At 37.0% G+C, this 25,699-nt stretch overlaps 1 protein-coding gene across 8 annotated transcripts in view; it reads left to right on the top strand.

Annotated features, from left to right (window-relative positions):
* ZNF521 (zinc finger protein 521) overlaps positions 1 to 25,699 on the top strand; it is a 287,757-nt gene that overhangs the window by 146,489 nt on the left and 115,569 nt on the right. For 6 of the 8 annotated variants that reach the window (XM_068563426.1, XM_068563421.1, XM_068563422.1 and 3 more), the window contains one exon: positions 8,644 to 8,728. In XM_068563426.1, coding sequence (XP_068419527.1) covers positions 8,644 to 8,728 — 85 coding nt within the window. Of the gene's footprint in view, positions 1 to 8,643; positions 8,729 to 23,798; positions 23,885 to 25,699 lie in introns of those variants that run through there. The other 2 variants (XM_068563425.1, XM_068563423.1) reach the window with 2 other exon arrangements.

The raw sequence follows: 25,699 nt of genomic DNA, 5'->3' as shown, positions 1-25,699 counted from the left end.
GTTTTGTTTTTTAATGAATACCAGTTGGATTTTTTTTTTTTTTTGCAGATTCAATTATTTCCTGTTTTTTGACTACTGATGATACCTTTGAAATAAACTAATGCCGTTTTATCTAATATTCAAAGAGAACCCAAGAGAAGCTGAAAAATGGTTCAACTTTTTTTACCCCTTGATTTCAAAGTTACTAGTAACTTAAATTTATATCTTCATGGAGTTTTGGATTTTATTTGTAAAGATAAATATTTTTTCCTTTCTTATACCACATGCACCTGTGCAAAATTTGTCTATAATTAAAAGAAAAAAATGCATTTTAATGAATCATTTAAAGCAAAAATCCTTTTCCAGATTCTTTCTGACTAGATTGTTGTCTCTCTCTTTTTCCTGTCCAGAGCAATCTTCTTTAGCCCTTCTGCTGTTCTGAATCACCTTCCTCATTCCACCAAATACCCCCACCAGACTGTGAGCAACTTGCCTGGCATGTACTAGACATTTTGTATCTGGGTTTTGAACTCAAGGAAATTATTTCCATTTTAGACCTCAGATCAAGTCTTTTCTCTCCCAGGGAGCTTTTCCTGATTCTTGTAGACCATATTAACCCATGCCTATCTGGTATGTTTTCACTGTCTTCTCTTTGCCAACATTGACTGGTACTTGGTTTGCCATTTAATGCTTTGCCATGTTAGGTGGGCAAAATATTGAATACTTATAACAGTTTAATCTTTGTGTGTGTTCCCTCCTCCTTGTACTACCTCTTGGTTATTGAACTTTTAGTACATGCCAGGCATTGTGTAAAGTGTTATATAGTGCTTAATGTCTAGACATTAACTACATCTGTAAGACAATAATGTCTTCCTTTTAACCGCCATGAAAACACACAATAGAAAGTTGATACTGGTGTTTTTTTAATGAATTATTTGGGTGAGCTTTTCATCATTAGTAGCTTTCATTTAATTTCACCCATTTTTTTTCCCCTCTCTGTTCAGTGACTTATTTTCACACAAATTCAGAATTGGAAAATGACCAAACCAAATTACTAAAATGTCTGAAGTATTGAGTATTTGTGGAAAGCTGTAGGTTCATTATTTTCATTCACATATAATATCCATTTGCTTGCCAACGAAATACTGCCAAGTAAAGGTGCCACTGATCTTAAATATATGTCTCATGTGTAATTAATATATTTGTTCTTGAAATGGTAATGGATATTGCTATAGTCCTTGAAAACAGCTTTTTTTCCAAGTGAGGTTGAACCTTTTTTCACATGTTCTACCCTCCTCTTCCTTCCCACCCCACAACCCTGTCACCAACTTGTGACATTCTTTATGCAATTAATTTTTAAAGCTTTATTTAATAAACATTTGTTTGGCCCTTGCTAATTTCCATACAGTCTAAATTACTGGATTCTAGTTTAGGGAAATTTTAATATGGTTTTAAAGTCCACATACAACAGTGAGAAATAATCTTTGACAAGCAACTTTGTTGTGCCATACAGCTCATCGGGTATTTCATTCCATCCCCCTAATATCCTGTCAAGTAAAGAGTAATAAAGGTAGTTACTATTTAATGCAGACATGCTACATGGTAGGCATGGTACTAAGCTAAGCACTTTTATATAGTTCTTACTTGCTTCTCACATCAACTATAAATGTAAGTTTTATTATTTTTGATTTACAGGGAGGGAAACTAAGACTCAGGGTCATTAAATGATTTGTCACACAGCTAAATGATGAAGCCACTGCATAGTAACTAATTGCAGAAAGAGAATCCTAAAGTTGCTTTCCTACTAAGACTGGTGATTATATTTGGAATGGGTATTTTATAGCATCATTGTGCACATCTTAATTTCAGGGGGTCCCGATTGAGTCTGAGACTAATTCTTCCTTGATGGCCACTGCCAAAGTTTTGGATTGGTGATACAGAGAGGCCTGAGGGCTGTGGGATGTCCTTGAAAACTGGCTCTGTAACTTCATGCTTTGATGCTCCAAACATATACCAATGATAGGCAAAATAGAAAGTTAGAAAACCAAATGGATTTAGTCAGCCTCAAAACAGTTGTCCATCTTTGAGATCTGAGAACCAAATTTAAAAACCAAGTGGCTATCAGGGTTGAAGCCAGGGGTCTCCTGGACTCTATTCCAGAAATAAGAAGTGGTAACTAGAGTTCTCATTACCTATGGGACAAAGCCAGACCCGCTGCTTAAAGCAGGGCCTGGGGAGAAACTTCATTGCTCATGACAGGAAACTAGAATAAAGGTTCTGTTGCTGAGCAATACATGGATCTAGGGCCTGTGAGCTGTACAGTTAAAGGGGTAGGAAGAGAGATACAGTTGGTGACTTAAAACTGAATTAGCCATATGCTGGCCCTGTGATTCAGCTCACAGTGTCTCTGACATCCCTGTAGCACAGCAGATACACAGGAAGTGCCCCTGTGTGACCTAGCCTGGTCTGGTAGCCTGGATGGCCTAGTAGAAGCAATGGCAAAAGTACTGGAAAGGGAGGAATGAGTACATAGAATAAAAACCTTTCGCTAAAAATGGGCTTCAAACCAAGATTCCAAAATATGTGAACGATTCATTAGATTCATGTAGTAAAGCAGACAAATAAAACCCAACCGCTATGAGACCAAGATTCTACTCCAGAAGAAATTAATTGTATGGAGCAGTCTGACAAAGACTTTGAAATAAGTATGTTTAGAAGCTTAGAAAGATAAATGAAAGTATGATTTTCACTAAAAAGAGTGACAAATTTTGGAGCAAATCCAAGTAGAAATTTTTTTTAAAAGAGCACTTGTATTTAAAATTAGAAACGTTAGAAATGACGAATAGTCATTGAAATAAAAGCTTTAGTAGATAGGATAAACTCTAGACTGAACATCAGTGAAGAGAGAACCAATGGTTTGTAAAAGTACAGAGAAAATCACCTAGACCAGAACATAGAGGACAAGCCGATTTTTAAAACATGAATGAAAAAATGGTTAAGATACACGGAGGATAGATTGGGAGGCTCCAGTCTGTGTCTAACAGGAGCTCCAGTGGCAGTGAATGGAAAGTGTGTGAGAGAGACCTAAAAACTGAAGAAAAGGTCACTGAAAGATTTCAGGATTGGAGACATACCTGAACCCTCAGATTGAAATTGTTCCGTAAGTATTGAGCAGGACAAATAAACATAAATATACAGTTGAAAATATGACAATAAAACTTCAAGACACTGAGAGCAAAAGAAAATCTTGAAGCAACTGGGGGACTTTGGGGAACCAGTTCTGCCCGGTGGATCTTGGTCAAGGGTCTGGGACTGGGAGCCTACGGTGAAAGTGGCTAGAAACTGTTCCTTCAGTGTCATCAGCTAGTCTCATACCATCCCTGGCATTGTCAAGGACCAAAGCAGTAAACAATTCTAAGGAGAGCCTTCTTTCAAAATGCACCTAAAATGCAATTGTAAATTTGCCTGCGAACGATCATAGTTTAAACTGTGTTAAAACCCAGCGGGTGGGACTTCTCTGGTGGTGCAGTGGTTGAGAGTCTGCCTGCCAGTGCAGGGGATGCGGGTTTGAGCCCTGGTCCGGGAAGATCCCACATGCCGCGGAGCAGCTAAGCCCGTGCGCCACGACTACTGAGCCTACGCTCTAGAGGCCATGCGCAGCAACTACTGAGCCCGTGCGCCACAACTACTGAAGCCCGCGTGCCTAGAGCCCATGCTTCGCAACAAGAGAAGCCACCGCAATGAGCAGCCCGCGCACCGCAATGAGGAGTGGCCCCCGCTTGCCGCAACTAGAGAAAGCCCGCGCAGAGCAACGAAGACCCAATGCAGCCAAAAAAAAAAAAAACCCAGTGGGTGGGAGACAGGGTAGAATATTGGCCTTACTTACGGTATTCACAACCTTCATGACTTGGGACAAGTCATTTAATTAATCTGTAAATGAGGATAATCCTCTTTTATCTATTCTCACAGTTTTGTTGCAAGTGAGTTTCACCCATATGAGTTTTTATAGACTGTAAAGCATGATGCAATTGTAAGGAATTGTTATTACTTTACTACAGAAATGGATGTCAGCAATGATTCCTGCCCTCTTAGGGTTTATACATTAGATTCGTAAAAAACAAACATCAGAAGAATCCCTCCAAACAATACAAAAATGTTTGCAAAGGTATTTATAACAACTAAGCACAAATTATTTTTGGTGTACACCAAGTGTGGGAATGTAAAATGAACAGAGGGGATGGGATTTAATGTTGACAAAACTACATATTATGAATTACCCTATTCATTTATTCCCACTTGTTTGTTACTACGAAAATGTTCAAGCATGCGCCTAGATTTAATAATTGTTAACATTTAGCCGTATTTGCTTTATCTGTGTATGACTATATATGTTCTTCTTTTCTGGATCTTTTGAAAGTAAATTGCAAACATCATGCCATTTCACATCTAAATATTCGGTATGCATCTCCTAACAGAAAGGACATTTACTCAGATAATCATAATACCATTATCACATCTGAGAAAGTTAACAGTAGTAATCCCTCAATATTGTCTAATAATCAGCTGATGTTCAGATTTCCCCAATTTCCTCAAAAACCTTTTTATAGCTGTTTTCTCCCCAGTTCAGAAACCACACATTGTATTTACCTCACACTACATTAAATAGTTGTCTTTTTTCTGTCTTTCATTTGAGAACAATCTCTCCAGTTGTTTTCCCCCTTAAACGTTAACTTTTTGAAAATAACAGGCCAAGAATATTCTTGATTTGTTTTGAAGATTATTCTGGATTTGTGTAATGTTTTTTCCTCAAAGAAACACTTGTTCCTCTATCCCTGCATTTCCCAAAAATTAGAATGCTTCATCTAAAGGCTTAATTAGACTCAGGTATACATTTTAGATAAGAATACTTTATTATGATGTATTATACTTCATACTGCATCACGCTGAGAGACACATAATGTCCATTATTAGTAATGGAAAGCTAAATAGTCTGGTTACAGTGATTGCCACCAGATAAGTCTCTGGAAAGGTACGTCTTTCTCTTTGCTGTTATCAAAGGATGAAAATTGTGTCTCTGAGACTAACGTTTCTCCTAATAGTTTTAGCATCCATTAATGATTATCCTGGACCATTTTATTGGCATTGCAAAATGGTGAATTTCTAATTTTGTCATCCCTTACTGTCAGCCTTCGGTAAAAAAGAGCTTTCCCTCATCAAAAAGGCATGAACTACACTACCTTCTGAAAAATCATGATGCTTCTGTGCCTTTAATTACCAATTTTCAGGACAACAGGTTCATGTAATAGTCACTTTGATGGTGGCAACTGAAATTTTTTTCCTTTTCTGTTTTTGAGGATTACTATGGACTCATTGATTTTCTTTTTTTACACTCAGTGTTTTGTTTAAAAAAAAAATCAAAGTAATTACAACTACAAAGTATATATATATTTTTAATTCGATGAGGCTAAATGTGAAGCCTAAGTCCTAATGGAATATAGATTGAATGGGGAGGGAGGTTAATCAGAATAATGTGGTTTTTTAAAGTATACATTATTAGAGATCCTAATCATTTTTTTTTTTAATTTATGAGATGATCTTTTCTGAAAGTCTCTGAGTACCTTAACCAGAGTATCACTGAAAACAAGAGTGTCAAAAAGGCACATTTAAATTGTTCTCAAAATCAATCAAAAATAATGAGGTGCTGGGAAAAAGTTGTATCCTTGATAATTACATCTATCAGTATCAGAAAACAAAAGAGAACAATCAGGAAATGACAACCCCACTCCCAAGTAGCACATTAAAAAAGGCTAATGAAAAAAAGTCTCTTTTAAAAATTGTACTAAATTAACATTTCAAGTAAATTGACAACTTAAGCGTTGATAAAGGCCAATCTGGGGCCCAAACAATGGAAGTTCTGTTTCTACTTTTATCTGCTTTTAAAAGAAATGATCTCAGTTGACTTTTTTTTTGTTGTTGTTGTCTTCTGTATAGATGGAAGCAGCTGTTCTAAGGGAGGTGACAGTCCTGTACTCTGCACAGGTCAGGGCACCCCTGGAGTATTATGCTTAATTTGGGGTTCTGTTGGTTAAAAGATTGACTTGGAAGAAAGTAACAGGGATAGTGAAAGTTGCTCAAAGCATTTCTTACACCATAACTCTATTTTCAGTCTGAAAAGGGGTTCATGTCACTGTCATTTTAGACAAGAAGTTCAGCCTGTTCTTCTTTATAGCTGCAGAGCCTAGCATTAGGACCAATGGGTGAAAAGTCGATTTGGGCCTAGAATGAGGAAGAATTCCTTCATAACCTCAGCTGTACAGAGCTGGAATGGCCTTACCTCCAAGGGAATGAGCCCCGCAAGGCCAACACTTTCAGAGGTTATAACCACTTTACTTAAAGATGGTGTATGGGAGAGAAGCGGGCAGGCAGGGGTCTTTCAAATATTTTGCGAAGAGTCTATAATTACAATAAGGAATGTTTTAAAGGTCATTTTAAAATTTTTTTTTAAAAAATTGAGGGTAAAAATGAATTTTATACCATGGCTTTAAAAAGAAAACTACAGCACATCCCAACTGGTGTATCACTGCTTTGTATTTGGGAAATGTGAGATGTACAGTGAGATGAAGTTTAAGCTGCAGCATTTTAAGACCATGGTATGTTGTTTTTGATCACATTAAATTCTTACTCCATCTAGGCCCAAATTTAGGAGCTTGTAGATCAGAATATGACTTTGTTAATAAGAATAGAAAGTAACATTTTGGACGTTGTCTAAAGAGTAGCATTAGTATTTGAATTATCAGTAGTGACAAAAGCATTTTCTTTCAATGATAAAAGAAAACTTATAAACATAGATCTTCAAATGTGTTAGTTCATTTTGAAGGCAATAGTAAGTGCTGGTATTTTATTATTTTGGCTTGTCAAGTGATTTTATTCTTTATTATTAGACCAGGAAAAAAAAAAAAGCCCTAGTATATTCTGCCAACATATTCATCAGTCATCATTTTTGGAGACAGTTTTCGACATATTGTATGTTTTACTCTGCTAACAAGAGAAAAGACTAGCCATTAAGTTTATGTTTCTTTGTTTTTCAGCAAGGTCACATATCAGGAATAATGCTGGAAGTATGCTAATAAACAATATATAATGTAGGTCATCTGGGAGTAAGAAATATTTTCTAACTAGTTCTAAAGGGAAATATTGTTAAAAAAGGGATAGATGTTATTTACGCAACACATGTTGCTCTATATGTTACCATCAAAAGCATCTTGTAAACAGCTCAGTGCAGTAAATCTTCCTTGGTGATTGTCAGGGTTTTTCAAGTCCGTGTTAGATTTAGACCTAGCACACTCAATTCACAACATGCCTAATGTACAAAGCCTGTTAGATTATATAGAAACCTTCCACTGGAAATAACATCTGCACTGCTGTGTTTTTCAAGGAATACCATCCTCTGTTACGGAAGCAAATACTATGTTAAGTGACAATAATTAAGAAAACTTTACATTAACAGCATTTACACTTTTGTGCTTAACTTTTATTTTGTTGAGTTCTTTAAAATTAATTGCAGTTGACAGACTGATATTTTCTATTGCTACTGTTTGTAAAACAATTTTATATGACTGCTGATGAAGTGATAATTCTATAAGAATGCCTCAACAAACTGTCATTGATGTGATTTTACAAATGTCATTTTCTCACTTTTGGGAGTGTTTCAAATGGATTATTTCATAAGGCTTTATTTTGTTTTCCAAGGTGGTTTTTAATTGTAAATATCAAGTTTCATCATAAAGGCATTTATGTAACTGTGTTCTGGAAAACTTAAGCAGTACTTTACTTATTGAGTTCATCTAATATGTACTGAGCTGTATAGGGGACACAATAATAAAGATGTGAAATCATAAAAGCTGCCTTTATCAGAGAGCCTCGCATTTAGAATCAAGAGAGCTTATTTCTCTTCCCAGCTGTGTGGCCCTGTGACATCAGGCACATTTTTCTACTTCTCTGGACCTCAGTTTCTTTACTTATGATACAAGAATTATAATAAATCCTGTTCTATCCACAAGACTTTTGTGTAAAATGATAAAATGGTGTTAGAATGTTCAATATGACATGATTTCTTTATAGAAGATATGTATTTAAATGCTAGTACTTAGCAATTTCTGAAACATCATCTAAATTTCATACTTCACCTAAAAATTATCGTCTCTAAATCTCTTAGCTACATTTTGTGAATCTTAACTTATTGGCTATTTTACTTACAAATATCTAGAAACAACACCACAGTTATGTTGGTCAGAATGAAAGTGTGCCTGATCTTCAAAGACATCGGTTTCTGAAACTCAGCCGTGTGTTACAGATATTTTTTTAATACCAACTTCTGTTTTTGAGTTTAGACATATTTAAACATATATTATGCCATAATTATGTGCCCTCGTTTCTTCCAACTGTTTGCAACTAAAAGCATAGTGTTAGGATCAAGCCATAAGGTCATAGTAAGGACATAGAATTTTGCCCAAGTGGCCTCACAGAAGCTTGGTTAACAACATATATGAGACCAAGGTCTCAAGAAAATGCTGTGAGTAGATAGGGTTGGGTTTTTTAAAAATTTAAATTAAAATTTAAAAAATGCACGTGTCTAAGTAATTCTGTTTATACTTGTTTTCTCAGAAGAAGACCTATCAGTGCATCAAGTGTCAGATGGTTTTCTACAATGAATGGGATATTCAGGTGCATGTTGCAAATCACATGATTGGTGAGTGACACTCTAAACATTGTTACCCATAGATTTTTCTCCTCCTTGTGTACATCAATGCCTATATAATTAAGCAGAGTTAAAGATGAATTAATTGTTCAACCATCAATGATTTACCTAAGCATGATTGATTTTTTTATTACTATTATTAGGCCTGATAAGACATTAGCACATTTTATTTTCTGCAAGGGCTAGTTTAGACTTCTGGAGAGGATTATATATCTACTGCCAGTCAAAACACAGGTGATTAACAAATTAAACTTCTAATCATTTTTGCATTATTGAAAACTAACAGGAACGGTTAATGAACTGGATGTTAGCTTTCCATAGAGTTTTAGACAGGTTTTAATTTCAGAAGTTATTATGGTAATGGCAGTGCTGTGTGTTGCTTAAGCATCTGTATCAAAATGTAGAATGGTGAGTTTTTGTGATAGGGAAACATAAATAATTTAAATTGCCGTAAAATAATTTTATATGTATGGTTTCAACAGCCTGGAAATAATCATTATCATAAAGATCACATTAAGAATTCAGTCAAAAAAAAAAAAAAAAGAATTCAGTCATCATTTTTTATTCCCCACCAAATTTTACACAGATCTTTGTAAAAGCGGTTTGGGTAAAGATCTCTGAAGTCGCTCTAAGCCACTGTTTTCAGGGATTTTGCATTTATCACATGGGCTAGAACTAAAAGGATAATTTTTTCACTTACTCATATTGTCCCATTATCCCTTAATTCCTCTGGGGTTACCTCCTATGTTTTTAATTTGATAAGCACTTAGTAATAACACTAAGAATTTTACCAGCCAATTAAACTTTATCAAGCAGATCTTTTTCTACTAGTAAAATGGCAATTGCTATTACTTTATACTATTTTTGTCATTCATTTGTGTTTTTACGCTATGAGAGTTTTTTATTTCATACTCCTTTCATGGTGTTTTATAATACTGTAAATAATTGTGATATAATATTTTAAAAGTCTGATCAACCTCATGGTCTCCTACTATCAAACTGTAAGAAAGGAAAGAAAATTCAACATTTTAGACTCTGAACTCATTTTCAGGGGTAAACAAGTTTTATCATACACTAATCAACTGCATTCTGAGAACGTACAGTGGAAGGGTTGCTCCAACTATAGTTACCGGTCCTTAAAACCAGCTATAACAAAACTTGTAATGCTCTTGTAGATATTAATGAAAATGAAGTCAAAAGAATGTTGGAAACTTTATTAATAGGTTTTCAATAGGATTTGCTTTATAGTTTTCAAATGATGGTCTTTAGGAGGATTATGGTTTATAAAAGACTAACTGCTTAATTATGCAAAATGGAACATATACCTAAGAGCTAAAATATTGGTCTAAAATATTGGTCACTTTATCTCTATATTTTCGAGATTTAAGTACTAATATTATTAGTGATTTTCTTATACATTAAATGGCCTATTCTTAAATGTGTCAGAATAACACTGACAGTTTTACTGAGTGTTTAGAAGGTAATGACAATGTGTAAGAGAGATTGAAATGTTTCTTCTATTTTCCTTTCTATTTTGGATTCCAAAAAAAATACTCTATATAAACTTTCAAAATGGACTTGGGGTGGGGGGCATCATGGGTTAGAAAAAATGAATTCTTCTTTCCAAATAATGAGTGTTAATATTTTCCATCTCTTTATTTCTTGAGTAGAGTTTACTGGTGAGAGTCATTCATGGTTCTGCATTATGCTACAGTTTTACATGGGCTTTAGTGAGAATATTTCTTGGAAGTTTGCAGCCTGTGGAAAAGTTAGTGAATCGTTGTGCTTCTGATTAGTTTTAGTCTGTGTAAACATGTTTCTGGTTCTGGATTTATTATTTATCCCAGGGCCCAGATGAACAAATGGAATATATTTTCAACACAGTATTAATGTTCTTTTGCACACGTAGAATCTGAATGGAATGTTGAGCGTGAGAGGAATTCTTGATTTTGGTATCATTTGTCCAAAACGTTCATTGGTTTGTCCTGGCCCTTTTTTTAAATTGCTTTATACCTTTCCCTTAGTATTTCTCTCAATATTCCTTGCATCATTAGTGCTTTCCCAAAGCTTTCCCCCCTCTACCTTATGGTGGATTAATATGACACTCGTCTCCTCTTGGGATCTGAGCGTTTAACAATTCACCTTCCATCAGAGAAGCAAATTCTATTCCTTTTCACAGAGGGCCTAGTTAGTTAATATTCATGCTATTTTTTAATAATAAAATATGTAATTCTCTTGCACTTGAGGCCCAAACAAATGAATAGTATCCATTTAATTGTTACATCTGTTGACCATGCATCCAAGTCCCTACACTTCCTCGCATTGTTAATATCTAGAGAGAGAGAATGTGTAAGGGGAGGATGTCACAAAAGCTAAGATATCCCTTTTTAAAATCCCAGTGTGATGCTTAGTTTTTCAAATGAGGCAGGCAGCATGATTTTGTTGGCTAAAATACCTCCGTTGAGGGTAGGTATTTTTAGGTTGTGTATCTGTGTATGTTTTTTGTCTAATCAAAAAATAATCTCAACCAGACATTTAGCAGGGAAGAGAGATTAGAGGCTATCTGAAAAGCCTCTTACTCTTTTTGTTAAGAGGGTCTATAGTGTTTTCACAGATTTTGTTTTCCATTTCAGTCAGTCTGGGGAAAGATTATGTCACCTGATGGAAAACAAGGTCTGCAGATGACTCAGTGAGGTGTAACTTTAAATTCCTTCTTTGACCAAGTCAGTTGCATTTGCTTCTACGTAGCCCACATGTTTTAATGCAATTTCAATGTCAGGGAACCTCCACGCTTCTTTCTGGATATGCTAGTCTCAGGCTTTTGGCCAGGGACATTTGTGAAAGGAAAACCATCAGTGTTTCTACCAGGTATACACTGGAGATGTTCTGCATAAGTGCCATTTTGCAGCTAGGTGTGAACACATGGTTTGAGTTGCAGGAATAATTACTCAATAAAAATGCATTCGGGATTTGACTTATGTCTATTAAGGAAAAAAAGAAAACCTCAGTCTCGATTGCATTTTGACACCGTTTCAGTAAGAAATCAGACCAGTGGCTATTTAGAGGTTTCTCTTCTCTTCTTCTTTACACACACACACACACACACACACACACACACACACACACACAAAGAGCTACGAAACATTTTAACAGCTTTCCTGGGGAAAAGATTTCCCTCTTTTAAAGTCTGCACAGATGAGAAATTTTTTCTTGTCTTCCTTTGTTCCTTTCACATAGTTTACATTGGCTTTTGACCTGAAAATACAGAAAGAAGCCATGTGCACTGTGTCCTTTAATTCATTATTCACTTGTCTCTTCTTATCAGCACAGTAAATATTTATTGGTTTTTTTCCTCTTTGAGATTTCTGTTATTATTATTATCGTTGTTGTTATTATTATTATTTGGTATGGATTAGCACAGATCGTGATGAGACAAGAGAATGTAAACGTGTTTAACCCAGGAAAGGGATTGCCTCATATAAAATTATGAGGCTCAACAGCAGTAGAGCAAATTTGTAAGTGCTCTGAATAAAGGGTTGTTAGGCATGCGACAATACAAAGAGATGACATTGCCAAGAACTATTTATGAGAAGCTTAATTTTTTTCACTCTGATAATTCTTGACCAATAGTTACCAGCCTCTAATTATCTATTTTAGTTAGAAAGAAATTTCGATCACTACGGAGGCTGGCATTGCAACTAGCGCGTAAATCCCCAAAGAGACCAATGTGTTCCAAACAGCCACAGACAACTGTCTCGTGAAACAGAGGGAGCAAATTGCGAGCGGCTGGTGGTAGACAACCGGCAGTAAGCTCACCATCGAAGGCCAGTCAGCTTGACAAAGAAATGATCAAAGGGGAGAAATACCATTATCCTTGGAATTGATGACTACAGTCATGGCCTTTGGAGGACAAGTGGTCATTATATAGCTATGGCTATTTCCAGCCCTTGCTTTCATAGTTCTCTTATGGAGAATATGAAGGGAAAGAATATAAACCATTTACCTAAGAATTGTTGTTAAAAATTGACTTAGAGATGATCACTTAGTAAGTTTTTTTTTTCTGTTTTTCGTCTGATCAGAAAGACAAGTGATGTAATAGCAAAATTGTATCTAAGGTGGCAGAGTACACTCTTTTGCGAAAAAATAGGAAAATCCACAAATAGTCATTAACAAACATGTCGCAGATCAAGGGCGATGCTTAGAGTATTTGGATGAAGCAAACGTATTTATCTTTTAGAAAAGCAAAGCTAGAATTTGGGACTGTGAATGACAACTAATACAAAAACACAGATGCATAGATATTAACTATTTTTATTCAGATCTCTAATACTCAGTGTTTTATGGATAGTTACAATTTTTAAAAGATCGTGAAATGATTCAAGCTTTCCACAGTGCACGTGGGAAGATATCTACCCTATGTATTACGTTACACGTGCTATGAAGGACTGATATCAAGACAAAAGGAATGCATAGGCCAGTTTTGTACAGTGTGGTGGAATTTTAGTCTGTGCTTGTGGCAGGTGACATCCGCATGTTCTGCAATTTGTTCGGTGCCCAGGGTCACAAATGGCATTGTTTTCTTTCCATTTCTTTAGTGGATGGTGCGCTACGTACTAATCTTCATTATAGTTCTGTGACATTCAGCATCACCTCTGAAACATTTCAGCTTGAGTGCTCTTGCTTTAGAATAGACTAAAACCAATATTTTGAGGCCTATAATGGTTTTGGATTTTATGTGTCTGAAGGGGAAATATCCAAAGATATGGATCTCTGCATAGGAAGATAAAGAGCCATGTTGCCCTTTACACTCTCAGCTTTCATTGGCTGCTTTTTAAAAAAAAATGAATAGAATGAATCTACAATAGTGCATATATGTGTGGGTGTATAGATACGTGTCTACCTGCGCTGTCCTAAGAAGCTCCAAGTCCTTAGGTTCTCTGGAGTTTACATGAATTCTAAATGAGAAGACTATTGAATTTTTTTTTTTTTTAAGTCATCTTCAGTTGATTGCTTACAAAACTCGGGGAAGTAAGAAACAAGCATTTGGTGTTAAATATGTTGAAATCCTGGCTTGTTTCATCCAGAGCTGAATTAAAAAAGATGAAATCTGGGCAGTTTAATGGTAACAGGAAGCTACCCTCATGTGGGCAATGCTGGCTTATTTGGAAAGCCCATAAAGGGTTTCTACATGGACCATACAAAAGGGATACTTTCTCTTTAATAGCCATCTGTACAGGAGAGATGAGAAGTGGGCCAGGTCATCTCTCCTCAGCTGTCATGATATTAACGTAGGTAATGGAGCACACCCCGTGTTCTGCTGGGTGTTGTTTCTTATAGATGTTCATCGATTTACACAGATCATTCTATTTATTTCTTAGACTTGGTCCAAGTGAACCAGGCAGAATAACAAACACCAAAGCATCTCAAATGACTTTATCTCTGTTTGCCACGTAACTTTTGTCTAAAAAATGGTGTCACACCTACTGTGCAGATGGCTGCGTGATTTGTAAAGCAGCCAAAACATTTAAACAAATGTGTGATGTGGGGATAGATTAAATAAAGGATAAAATGGAGTGTGGGCCACAAATTCTAATAATCAGATGATTTTAAGTTGTATGAAGTGTGGAGTGATGGTCACAGTGACAGCACGGAAGCTTGCCAGTGACAGCAAGGTGCCTCACAGCTCTCAGGATGGCGCCTGTGGCCTGGTAGGCCTCAGTTTGAGAACCGCACGTTTGCTGTACAGCTGGCAGCTCTGTATGGGGACATCAGATAAAACGTATGTAAAATGAAGTGTTATTGCTTCGTATGCAATTGTTCAGAGAGGGGATTTGCAGGCAGTAACTGAAAACAGAATTCATGGTACCAGTGAAGCAGACTGTAAATATGAAGAGGGTTTAATTATCTGCACAATTTAACAAAAATTCAAGACGTATTCAGAAAGGACATACGCAGGCATAAATAGAACACAGCTACACCGTTTACCAAGTGCAAAGTGGTGACACAGGAAATTATCAAGCTCCGCTACCATCAGCCTTTCTAAAAACAAAGACAATTTAATATGAAAGCAAAAAGATCTTTTCAAAGAAAAAAAAATCTGTTTGGAATAAGATACAGTTTTCAAGAACTCATCTTGATTATTTGGATTCTTATTTCGGAAGCAACTTTTCAAGGAAATCTTTGAGCCTCTCTATTATTTCAGTGTTAAGCTTTTAAAAGACAAATCAGGATGTTTATCCTTGTTTTGTGTTTTAGCCTGTACCTAGCAGCTTTGATTTACAAGAGTAAAGATACTGGCAGCTAGTGCAGTTTCGAATTTACAAGCCCCTAAGAAAGCAGCCTCTTAGACATTTCTCCTGATGTTAATTTTCTGTGAGCCTGGGGGTTTTCACTGAGCCCACCGACGGGTGGAAGATACAGTTTCTTGTTACTTTTTAGAACACATCGTCCTAAAAGAGACCTCAGAAGAACGTTGTTCCCAAGAAGAATTACGGGATGCCAGCCTTCCTTCCTAAGCTCCATACAGAGACGCTGGGCAGAGTCTGTGCCAGATAGAAGGTTCCATGTGACTGTCTGAGAGACGTTGGTAGGGCTTCTGGCTCCGGTTTTGTCCTCTCCTTTGACTTGCAGTAGAATATGCCACGGGCATATCCGTTTCCACTCACCGTTTGATATGTTGTTTATCAAGTGTGGGTGTCTGTTTCTGCATGAAGTTTGCAAAACATTTCTGAATGGAGGGCGGGGAGAGTCACCAGCAAAAGATAAAAAGATCGATTCCCGCACACACACAGGCCCACATACGCATAGGCATCGTGACCTATTTTCACAGGATCGGCTCAGGCACATAAAAAGAAAAGGTCTCTGATGACCTATTTCCATAGGTTATTTCCTACTTGGGGGGCCAATCATAGCAGTAAACAAAGGAAAGGGAGCCAATATGGAGAGTAGGCGTTGAACTTCAGCTGCTCGTATTGTTGCATTTGGTGAGCTGATAGGGCTTCCTAGGTCACCTTTAGAATTATGCCTATGACAGCAGTAGCTACCTGCCAAGATTGCAAGGTATCTCACAGCTCTCAGGATGGCGCCTGTGGCCTGGTAGGCCTCAGTTGGAGGGGTACGCATTTGCTGTACAGCTGGCAGCTCTGTATGGGGCAGCCATGTGGGCTGTTAGGGAGCTGGAAAGGAGACAAGCATGAAATTTCTTCTAACCCCAACTCTGTTTTTCTGTACTGTTGGCTGCTTCTCAGTTCCTTGACAAAAAAACCAATCAGGCACCCTTTAATCCGCCTGTGATTACCACTGGTATAAAAAGAGAAGCATAATGAGGAAAAATGCCTCGTTTTGTTGCCTTCAAAAGCCAACAAATTGGAGTTAACTTGACAGGAAGTGGCTTAATAATTAGATTATTTATTTATTCCTGACACATATCCCCCTGTTACTAGTCTCAGGAGACCCTGTAGATGGTACGATTTTCAAGCTGCCATTACTTCGCTGTCTTCTGTGAACAAAGAAGCTACTGTCTATCAGTCAATTAAATGCACTCTTTAAGCAGAGGCTTCGAAGTCCTCAATGGAGAGAGCCCTGGGACGCTGTGGCTGATGATTCCTTTCTCTGTACTGTACATCACACTCTCAGCTACGGTCCCCACAGAGATGGAATAAAGTCAGGCATTAAAATATCACTTGTTGATCTGTTTGCTAATGAAGAGCCATTGAAATGTTTGTGTATTTCTATGGCAAAATTGTTGATAAAAGGGCTGACTTGCCTGTGTATCTTAGTTCATCTGCCGTGAGTGCTTATTTAAGAATTATTAAAATTAAATTCAACAAAGAACAGAATTTTTTTCACAACCCTGAGATAACAGGAGTTTTCTTAACTATTTTCATCAAATTAAGTGACTAAAGGCAGGAAAAAGGCAGAGATGGCTTCATTTCAGTCCCTTGCTTCCGTTGCATTCATCCAAACACCTTGTTTTCTCTGACTTAAAAATGTAAGTCATTTAAAAAAAAAATTTATTGGAGTATAGTTGATTTACAATGTTGTGTTAGATTCAGGTGTACAGCAAAGTGAATTAGCTATACATATACATATATCCCCTCTTTTTTTTGATTCTTTTCCCATATAGGCCATTACAGAGTATTGAGTAGAGTTCCCTGTGCTATACAGTAGGTTCTTATTAGTTATCTATTTTATATATAGTAGTTTGTGTATGAAAATGTAAGTTTTTTTCAGAGAATCTGGGGGGCACACCTTTTAAGTTGGAAAAGGTATTAGAATTTCTTTGTGAGAATACTGTACTTGGACATTTTTTAAAAGATGAGAATAGCATTTTGGTAGCAATTTCTCTAACTCACTGAAATAGGTACAGAAGTTTTTCCAGGGAGCTTAGTGGGGGCTTTTACAACCAAACTAGGAGAATATCTGTGACACATCAGGCACAATCTCACAGCCCCATGGATTTTAGAGAAATATGACTTTCCTTTTCTCTATGTTCCTCTTTCGGTTTTCTTTTCCTTTTTTTTCCATTTTCTTTTCTCAGCATTACTTTATTTCCATCTAAGTGGTGGTGACTTTTCAACCACCACTTAGTCAGGGTTTTTATCCCTCGATATATTCATCACCTTCTTACTACTTCCTGTTTACTATGTACAAAGCATGCCTTTGCTGGATCTCTCTGGCTCCCATTAACTGGTTTTTATTTTAAGAGTACATCTGTTGTTAGGTTGGAGGGCTACAGTCTGCTTAGGCTGAAAGACTCAGATAATATTATGACAGCTCTCTGGTGAAATATTTAGCTGTGGCTCTGCCATTTAAAGGAAAAAATTTGGAATTTAAACCAAGGCCGCTGAACATTGAAAAGTATCCCCTCTTCTTTGCATCCGGCTTCGTAACTGTAATCAAGGCTTTAACTATAGTTTTCATGATTACCTGACAACAGGCTGTAAAGAATTAATTCAGGTCCACCATCAAATGGCCATGTTCTTTATTTCTATCCTGTTATTCCAAGTCATTTTGTTAGAAAAAGCTTAGATACTCGGAGGTGTTCTATAATAGAAAATGAATTCGAAACCCTTTCATTAATTGGTGATTAATATATTTCAGGATTAGTTTAAGCAGGGCCCTACGTCCTGCCCAGTCAAGTATGTTCTGGTTAATATCCAATTATCTGCACCTTCATAGTTATTATGTCTTAATATTTCGGATATGATAACCAGAAACTTGAGAGTCATGTTAATGAGGAGCATAGAACAAGAATTAACCAATGACATACTCAATGATCCTTGGTGAGGAAAGAAGCTCTTTTTTCGCCTTAACACATTGCTTCAGCATCTTCTGGGCACTGACTGAAAAGTAAGGCTTTGAACTACAGCCAGGCCAGAGTGGGAGAAGCGAATCGTGTTCTCCTTTTGCATAATAGTAACCTGAATGTGCCGTATTAAAGTTCACCTAAGAACATGGTTTAAGTTCATTTTATGAAGAATCAGGATAGGAAACAGAGTGCAAGTTTCTATTTCCCAAACAGGAAACATCATATCCTTTATCTTTTCCTTCTAACAAAGCTAGAAGTTGTTACCTCTTCAAAGGATGTTTTAATTCAGATGAATTTGGAATGCCTTTAATAGTTCACTAAGGAAACACCTTTCCCTGCTACCTTTTACCCTCTTTCCACCCCCTGCCCATGTATCACGATGCTGTACACATGTTACATCTCTGTTTAATTTTTTTATAGGTAATTTCACTTTCGTACAGTCTGACTTGGCTCCTCGAGCAGTGCCTTCTAGGGTGTTGTGTGCTGCATCAAACCACATAGCTTTCAAGAGTGCACGATGTACGTTGCCCCTTTATATGCTGTATTGTAATGAAGCCACATCAGTAAATTGCAGTGAAGGATGATTGTTGCACGGGGATGACTACTACACCTCGGGGTCCATTTGCAACAGATTATTCTTTTTATTGTTGTTATTACTTCCCATCTCCTTTACTCTCTTGCCACTGAACTTGCTCTTGGCCACCGGTGCAGGTGCAACCACAGAGGGCATCTTAAGGAACATTGCAGGCAGCATTTTTTCTCTTAGGCACATACCAATCACCATTCAGTTCCAAACCCAGACACCCTGGGTGGCTTGGTGGGCCTTTATTGATCCTCCTTTACTCTGTGGACTTGGTTTGTAATGTTCCTCATCTTCATCTTCTCAGAAGAACAAATTTACTGTGAATAAAAGTGACCCATTTCTTTTCACACGTTTCGTCTAGATGTAATAAATTTGTCGTCAGGATGATCAACTCATTTGTCCCTTCCCCCAAAGAGATTTAATAATTTATAAAGGGGGCTTAAATAGGATCGCTGTTTAAGGAAAAGATTTGTATTTTCCATATCTTCTTGGGTTTCTTTAAAACATAGAATAAAGTTATTATGAGCGTTGTACATAGTAGTAATGCCTCTACAAAATAGCCTGTTTCCTGCCCCCAACCGACTGCTGTCACTCAGTAACTAATAAAAAAAAAAATAGTATGGATTTAAGTCAAGGATCCTGTGTTCTTATTAAACAGAGTTATGAGCAAGGTTTTAGCCTGGGTATAATTATATGCGAATTTTAATCCCTTTGTTGTCATAATTTTAGTACCGGTGTCCATTTGTTTTTCCAAATGGTTAGGTCAACTGTTGTTCTGTTTTTCTTTTTCTAAGGCTGGGCTACTGTGCAGCATTCAAACTAAAATGTAGAATTAGAGCTGACACACCTTCAATTGAACTATCAAGTCTTTTAAAACTGCTTGGCCGGTGACGCCAGGCCCGCGCTGTTCAAGTGTACATACTTCCGATTGTGGGCCAAGGAGCATTGATTTTTAGCTGTCATTTCTAGTGCACATACTGTAGAATTGAAATTTAAACCTTAATCCACTCAGTAATGCAATTAATTTTTAATGTGCAGTAATACTAATTGAAATAGCCTGAATTTAGTAAGTCACCACAAGACATTTTCCAAAGCAAGAGTCTCCACTGAGAACAGGGGAGGACAGATAATCATTGTTACAGTGTTTACAGGATAAACGCTCACTCTGCAGGCCTCCAGTGGAAAGGGGGTGTTCTTTAAATTAGACTATAGTGTATCTCTTTGTGAATAGAAGTATCTTTTCAGAGAGAATTCCTACTTTCTACCCACTGCAACAGGCTACAAAATTTCTGATTAACTTTTTAAAAAAAAAAAAAAAGCTTAGTTAAAAATATCTTATCAGACTAAAGCAAAATTGTATTAACCCGTTCTTCTAAAAAATGCAATTATGAATAGTTGCAAATGAAATTACCTGCCAACAATGTCATGGTCAAAAGCAACGTCATGATGGGTAATCTCGTTATATGATGTGTATTTGAGATACTATTTCCAGATTCGATGAATACATGTACTTTATCAGCTGTCTGTAAATCTGTTGCCTTGTTTTGGTGTATTTATATTCCTGTGAACCAAGAATACCCCCTACTTTCTTTTATTTCAAACAGTGTTCCTTTGCATGCTCTTTCAAAATAGCCTTTTAAATGTTTTGTGAGGTTTTTTTTTCCCTAGGCCAGAGCAAAGCAAATTTTGCACAGTAAAACCAAGTAGGTTTCCAATCATTTCTACACTAAAAACGTTCTCTAACCACATTTATCTGCTAGTAAATGAGGACTTTTTAAAATGCATCAGTTCTGCTGATGAATGGGCTTGCAGAGTGTTCAAAATGAGCAGAAGCATTAAGTTTTAGAAAAAAGGCAATCACTGTATATCATGTTTTCATGGCTCTCACATTACAGTATTTAATAAGCTGATGGTGCTGTTAACTATTTAGCAAAGGTTCCCTCATAACCCTGCCTTCTATTCAAATGGGATTTGAAGACATTTTTGCAGCACATAAGTAAAAATGATGTTACAGAACTTGAGGCAGTTATAGCATGGCATATTATCTAAATGAAGTGTGGGTAACACGGTACAAATGAGTTCAGCAGATTCACACCTAAAAAAATACCTAAATCAATTCCCATTCTTTGGATTAAGGGTTCGAACTGGCTTTCATTTTGTCACTGTTAAGTCAGAGTGCTGTTGGGATTATTTACATAGAATCTTAAAATGATACTATAGCATGCTTTTTAAAAAGGAGGCTCTTATATTGTAATGATTTTGAGCCATCCTAGTATCAGTTGAGCTTTAAAATAGACATTTTTTTCTTTTTCACTAAATAGAGAGAGAGGAAGAAAAAGAGATGAGGAAAAGTCAATTTATAGTTTATTCCGAGCATATTATGAAATCCAGTTGGGGTATAGTAAGTGAAGTCTATACAGCATCCGTTTGGGGTATGCTAGGCAAACACTGAATCTTAGACAGATACTGCTGATATAATGCATAATGAATCACCTTTATCAATTTCTTCTTATAATATTTGATGGTTATTATCCAAATAACAATAATTGTTCTTTTAATCTGGAGTGAAAATTGGTTTCCAGGATCCTTAGCGAACTATTGCCAGTAAATAATGCTGCTGACATCATGACTGTTATCATGTTGGTGGCTTAGAATTCACATGTAAACCTTGCAGTGCTTAAGCGTATGATGAGTTTTGAAAGTATAAAGATAAAGGCTGTATGTAGTTTGTCTTGTATGTGATGCATTTGGTTCTTCTAGGAGCCTGTTTGCTCAATTCTAATTTTCATCCTGTTTTATATGCAGCCAGTGACCACAGTATTCATTCAAACTGCAGAGAGACACATCTCATCTGTAAAGCATGGCTTACTGATCTTATGTGCTATTTGTTTTCTCATAAGAAGAAACATAGGATTCATGTGATTGGGGGGAAACACATTTCTTTTTCGAATTAATATATGTCACAGGTATGTTCATATCAAGAATTTCATAATGAAGAATGGATAAAGGAGATAGTTTTAGGTATACATGAAGCAGAAGGGTAGGAAAGGGATGCGGGATTCATGTAGAGGTGTGTTTAATATTCAATGCTTGATGTATGTTGACCCCAGGTTACAAGAGTAGAAAATCCCATTTTCCAGCTTGTTTCAAATGTAGTAAAAATGCTGCTTCAGTTGCTTTATGCTACTCACATTGGGAAAGGTGCTTATACTGTGATAATTATCATCAAGGAATATTAATGCGTTCAGCATTTGTAACCCAAAAACTCATTATAGCTTAAGCTGTGCATCATCTGTGAAGAGAGAACTTTGCCAGAATTCGCTCTTCACAGGGGTTGCCTCCTGCTTGCTAGAGTGGCCAGAGTACTGCAAGAGGTCACTTAGGCTATTTTTGAAAGCTGAGGTTTTGCAATTTTTGAATCACTACCTTCTGCCTAAAGAGCTTTATTGTTCTTGCCACAAAATGTCCTCCTTCTAAATGAATGCAGAGTGGAGTGCAAATAATAATAATAATAATAAAATAAGAGATAACTGTGTCTTGTTATGTAGAATCCAAGAGGGTCGGCACATAGATTCCATACCAAGATAATTGAAGTATTGGTGTCTTTCCTTCTGTCATTGAGCAAAGGGATTCATTTACACCGGTTTCCTTAATGCAGGTGCCCTTGGGTTTCAGATAGAAATGCCCCCACTGGGGCTCCACTTCACAGCCCTCTGGGTGGAAATTGTGTAAATAAGACTGCAGGGTCACCCTTCCTTTTTCAGCAGCAGTGTCCTTAATTAGTCTGTGACAGTCTTTCACATGAGCCTGCCCTGTTCCTGGGATCGTTTCTCACACATCCAAGACATCTGTGATGCATACATAGGTGTTTTTGTATGTGCGTTTAAAATTATTCTAGGAGGTGCATATACTCAAGTGAGGGAAGGAGCATCTCTGGGTGTGCCCAGAATCCTATAACTTAATCTGATCAAAAGATCTGGCTAGGTAGCTCCCTTGTAAATTATAAGTGGTTGGTTTCAGAAGAACATTGTGCCCTCACCTGAGGTGGGCAGCTTGTTGAAAAGGGAGCTGTGTGCCTGGGATATTTTTACGTGATTAAATCCCATTATTTTTCTCCCACTGATCCATTGCTTGTCATTTCCCACAAGCAACATTGCTCCCTGCTGCATGTTATGGTTTGTGTTGGGCCAGGCAGAGAACACTAATACTCAGTTCTATCAGACTGTCTGGCTTTGCAGGACTGCTGTGTTTCTGAGGTCAAATTGTGAACCTGGCCTTGCTCCTGGGAGGACTAGAAAAATATGTTTCATAACTTCCCGTAGACCTATGCGGAGAGTAAGAAGGAAAACCGTGAAGCCCATAGGCTCAGTTTAGATGAGCTGTGAGGTTGGAATTCATCAAGCAGGAAAGCTCACTGTTGTTTAGGAAGCTTCCTTACCGTGAGGGGTCATGGCCATGGGTGCCCGGTCAGTCATAGCTGAGGGCACTGAGGGACAGAGTAATCATTCAAATAGCCCAGCAGGCACAGACACACAAGTTGATAGTCTGGAATCAACTTGCTGGAATAACAACTTACTTCCCTTTTAAAGTTACTTCCATGCAGGGTTATTGATAGAATGAGTACCTGAATTCAGTTATGATATTGTATCCTTGTTCCACTGGAGGCAATTTGTTTTTTTGTTTCTGTTTGTTTGATTTTTGAATGGGACAGAATCTTTGTTTTATACACTGGAGCACTAATGCCACAAAATGAATGAATGTCCTGAACCAGAGACCTATTCTCAGTAGAGTTGGGCAGGGATGCTGACAGTCTAGCTGAGAGATGCAGTGGTGGCAGATCTTCTGTGAGGATGTAAACTTAATAATCTTTATGAATTTTGAGCAACTCATAACTCTACTTCCTCACCCAAAGAAGCATTATGAAAAGATTGCTTCTAAATCCTTCAGACATTCTCTGCACTTGTGATAGATGCCATCCTCTTTACCGCGAGGCGTTGGAAATGAATGTGGTGGGGTTTTTTTGTTGTTTTTTGCAAGAGTTAAAAATGTATACTTTAAAAGGAGCAAATTGCATTTTCATGTTTAAGTTCATTATTTGCACTTGATGTGGTAAGATCCAAATGTGAAGAATTGCTTTTGACATTATTTCTGTGTCTGCTGCATCCTAGGATCCTCGCATTATTATGCTGAAGTGCACCATCGCATGGAATAAATGTGATGTTGGAAACCTGGCAATATCATAAGATCGCATTCTATGTCCAGGCTGTTTCGGTTAGTTGTAACTTCTTCAGTTATTGAAACAGCTTAATTTAACTTAGTAATGACACAGTCAATAAAATTGTGTGCAAGTATATGTGTCTTTTATGAAAAAATTATAATCTTCCAAGTTGTATCGGTTTGTTTAGAGGCAAAAAAACTTTTCTCTCTTAATGAAAAGGTAATTTTAACTTTCTTTAAAGGCCTGTTTTACCTAATCTGTGTCTTGAACTATCACGTGTTATGTTATGAACTAAAAGTACATTCATTTCAAAGGTCTTAAATTATATGGTTGATATCTGAATTCAAATTCAAATTTTCTGTCAGTCACTATAGTTTTCTAATTTTTTAATGGCCTTTCTTTAAAATAAATTTTTATAGTTTTCTTTGTGTATTTAAGTGTGTGTGTGTGTGTGTGTGTGTACGTACACATGCACACATATCTGTATGTAGAACTGCTGCCAACCCTTTACACCAAAGACCTACTGGTGCTCCACCTCCTGTCTTGTGTTTAACCTGTTTCCAAAAGCTCAGAGAGATGGTATAAAAGTGAAATGAAAACCATGGAGCTTATATTGGAGTCTGTTGTTTGAAAGAGAGATATTGGAAAAGGATGTTTGTTGGCTTGGCTCCCTTTTTAGATGTAAATGCTGCTTCATTAGGACTTGGAAGAGTTTCCTGTGGTTAAATTTAATCAAATGGCTCGAAATAACAAACTTGTATGCTCAAAATTCCAGGACAGTTCTGTACATGAAACATGATTTTCCTAAATTTAAAACACACACACACATACATACGCACACACACACACACATACACATCACTACCAACACCAACAGCTGGTTTGTGAAATGCTGTATGGTACTATCTCAAACCAAATTCCTACTCCGTCAGTAGTGGATTGATAAATGATCACATATAGAAGTGTAAATCAGAAGAAATACATTTCACAGGGTCTGGGGCTTGTTTTTGGTAAGGACCAAAAATTAAGCAAACATGTTGCGTGTTAAGTGCACTCAGTATTGCCCTCAAATAGATTTCGTTCATTTACTCTTCAGACTGTGACATGAGGTTGCGTCATTCTTCCCATTATACAGATGAGGAAATCAAGGCTTAAGCATCTGACCCCAACATACAGGGCCAGCTGGTGTGCATAGTGTAAGGAGACAAACACACTTTCTTGATGCCTCTATATCACTTTCAAGAGACGCAATAGTAATCTCTCGCCGTATTCACAAGTTGTCCGATTTGGGAGCCGCGGTTGAGGTGTTTTTAGTGATTCCTTTGCGATCGTTGCATCACAGCCTGATGCTGATGCCATTTTCTAGGCAACAAGTTTAACTGGTTTCGACAAAATTTATACTTCCATTAAAAGCGGTAACTTAGGACTTAGCCTGGTTATTCTTTTTTTACTTCCTTAAGCCAAACTACTTTGAAAGAGCTAAGTATATTTCTGCTTCAGAATTCTTTGGAAATTGTGGGAAATAGGTAATGAAATGACAAAAGCGGTTAAGTTCAGTGTAAAGAGACACAAGTATAGGACATAGCTAACCTATGAAAGTGCAGCGTAGGAATGCTCATGGTTCTGCAAAATAGCAAGTGGTTATGTTCATATTTCTTCGAAAGTTGAGTCCGTAGATTTAAATAATGCTAGCTTCACTCTGAATGGTGCTTGGAATCCAGAATAGTGTATGAAAACACACGTGTGTTGCAGACACATCCTAATCGCACAAGTTGTCTAATCTTTATCAGAAATGGGAAGTTGCCTGGAAAACCCCAACATTTCTACAAGCCTCTTTCTATAGGTGTCTAT

This window comes from Eschrichtius robustus, chromosome 14 (genome assembly GCF_028021215.1).
Source record: "Eschrichtius robustus isolate mEscRob2 chromosome 14, mEscRob2.pri, whole genome shotgun sequence".
NCBI classification, from domain to species: Eukaryota; Metazoa; Chordata; class Mammalia; order Artiodactyla; family Eschrichtiidae; genus Eschrichtius; species Eschrichtius robustus.
This window is presented reverse-complemented; position numbering and strand designations above follow the sequence as displayed.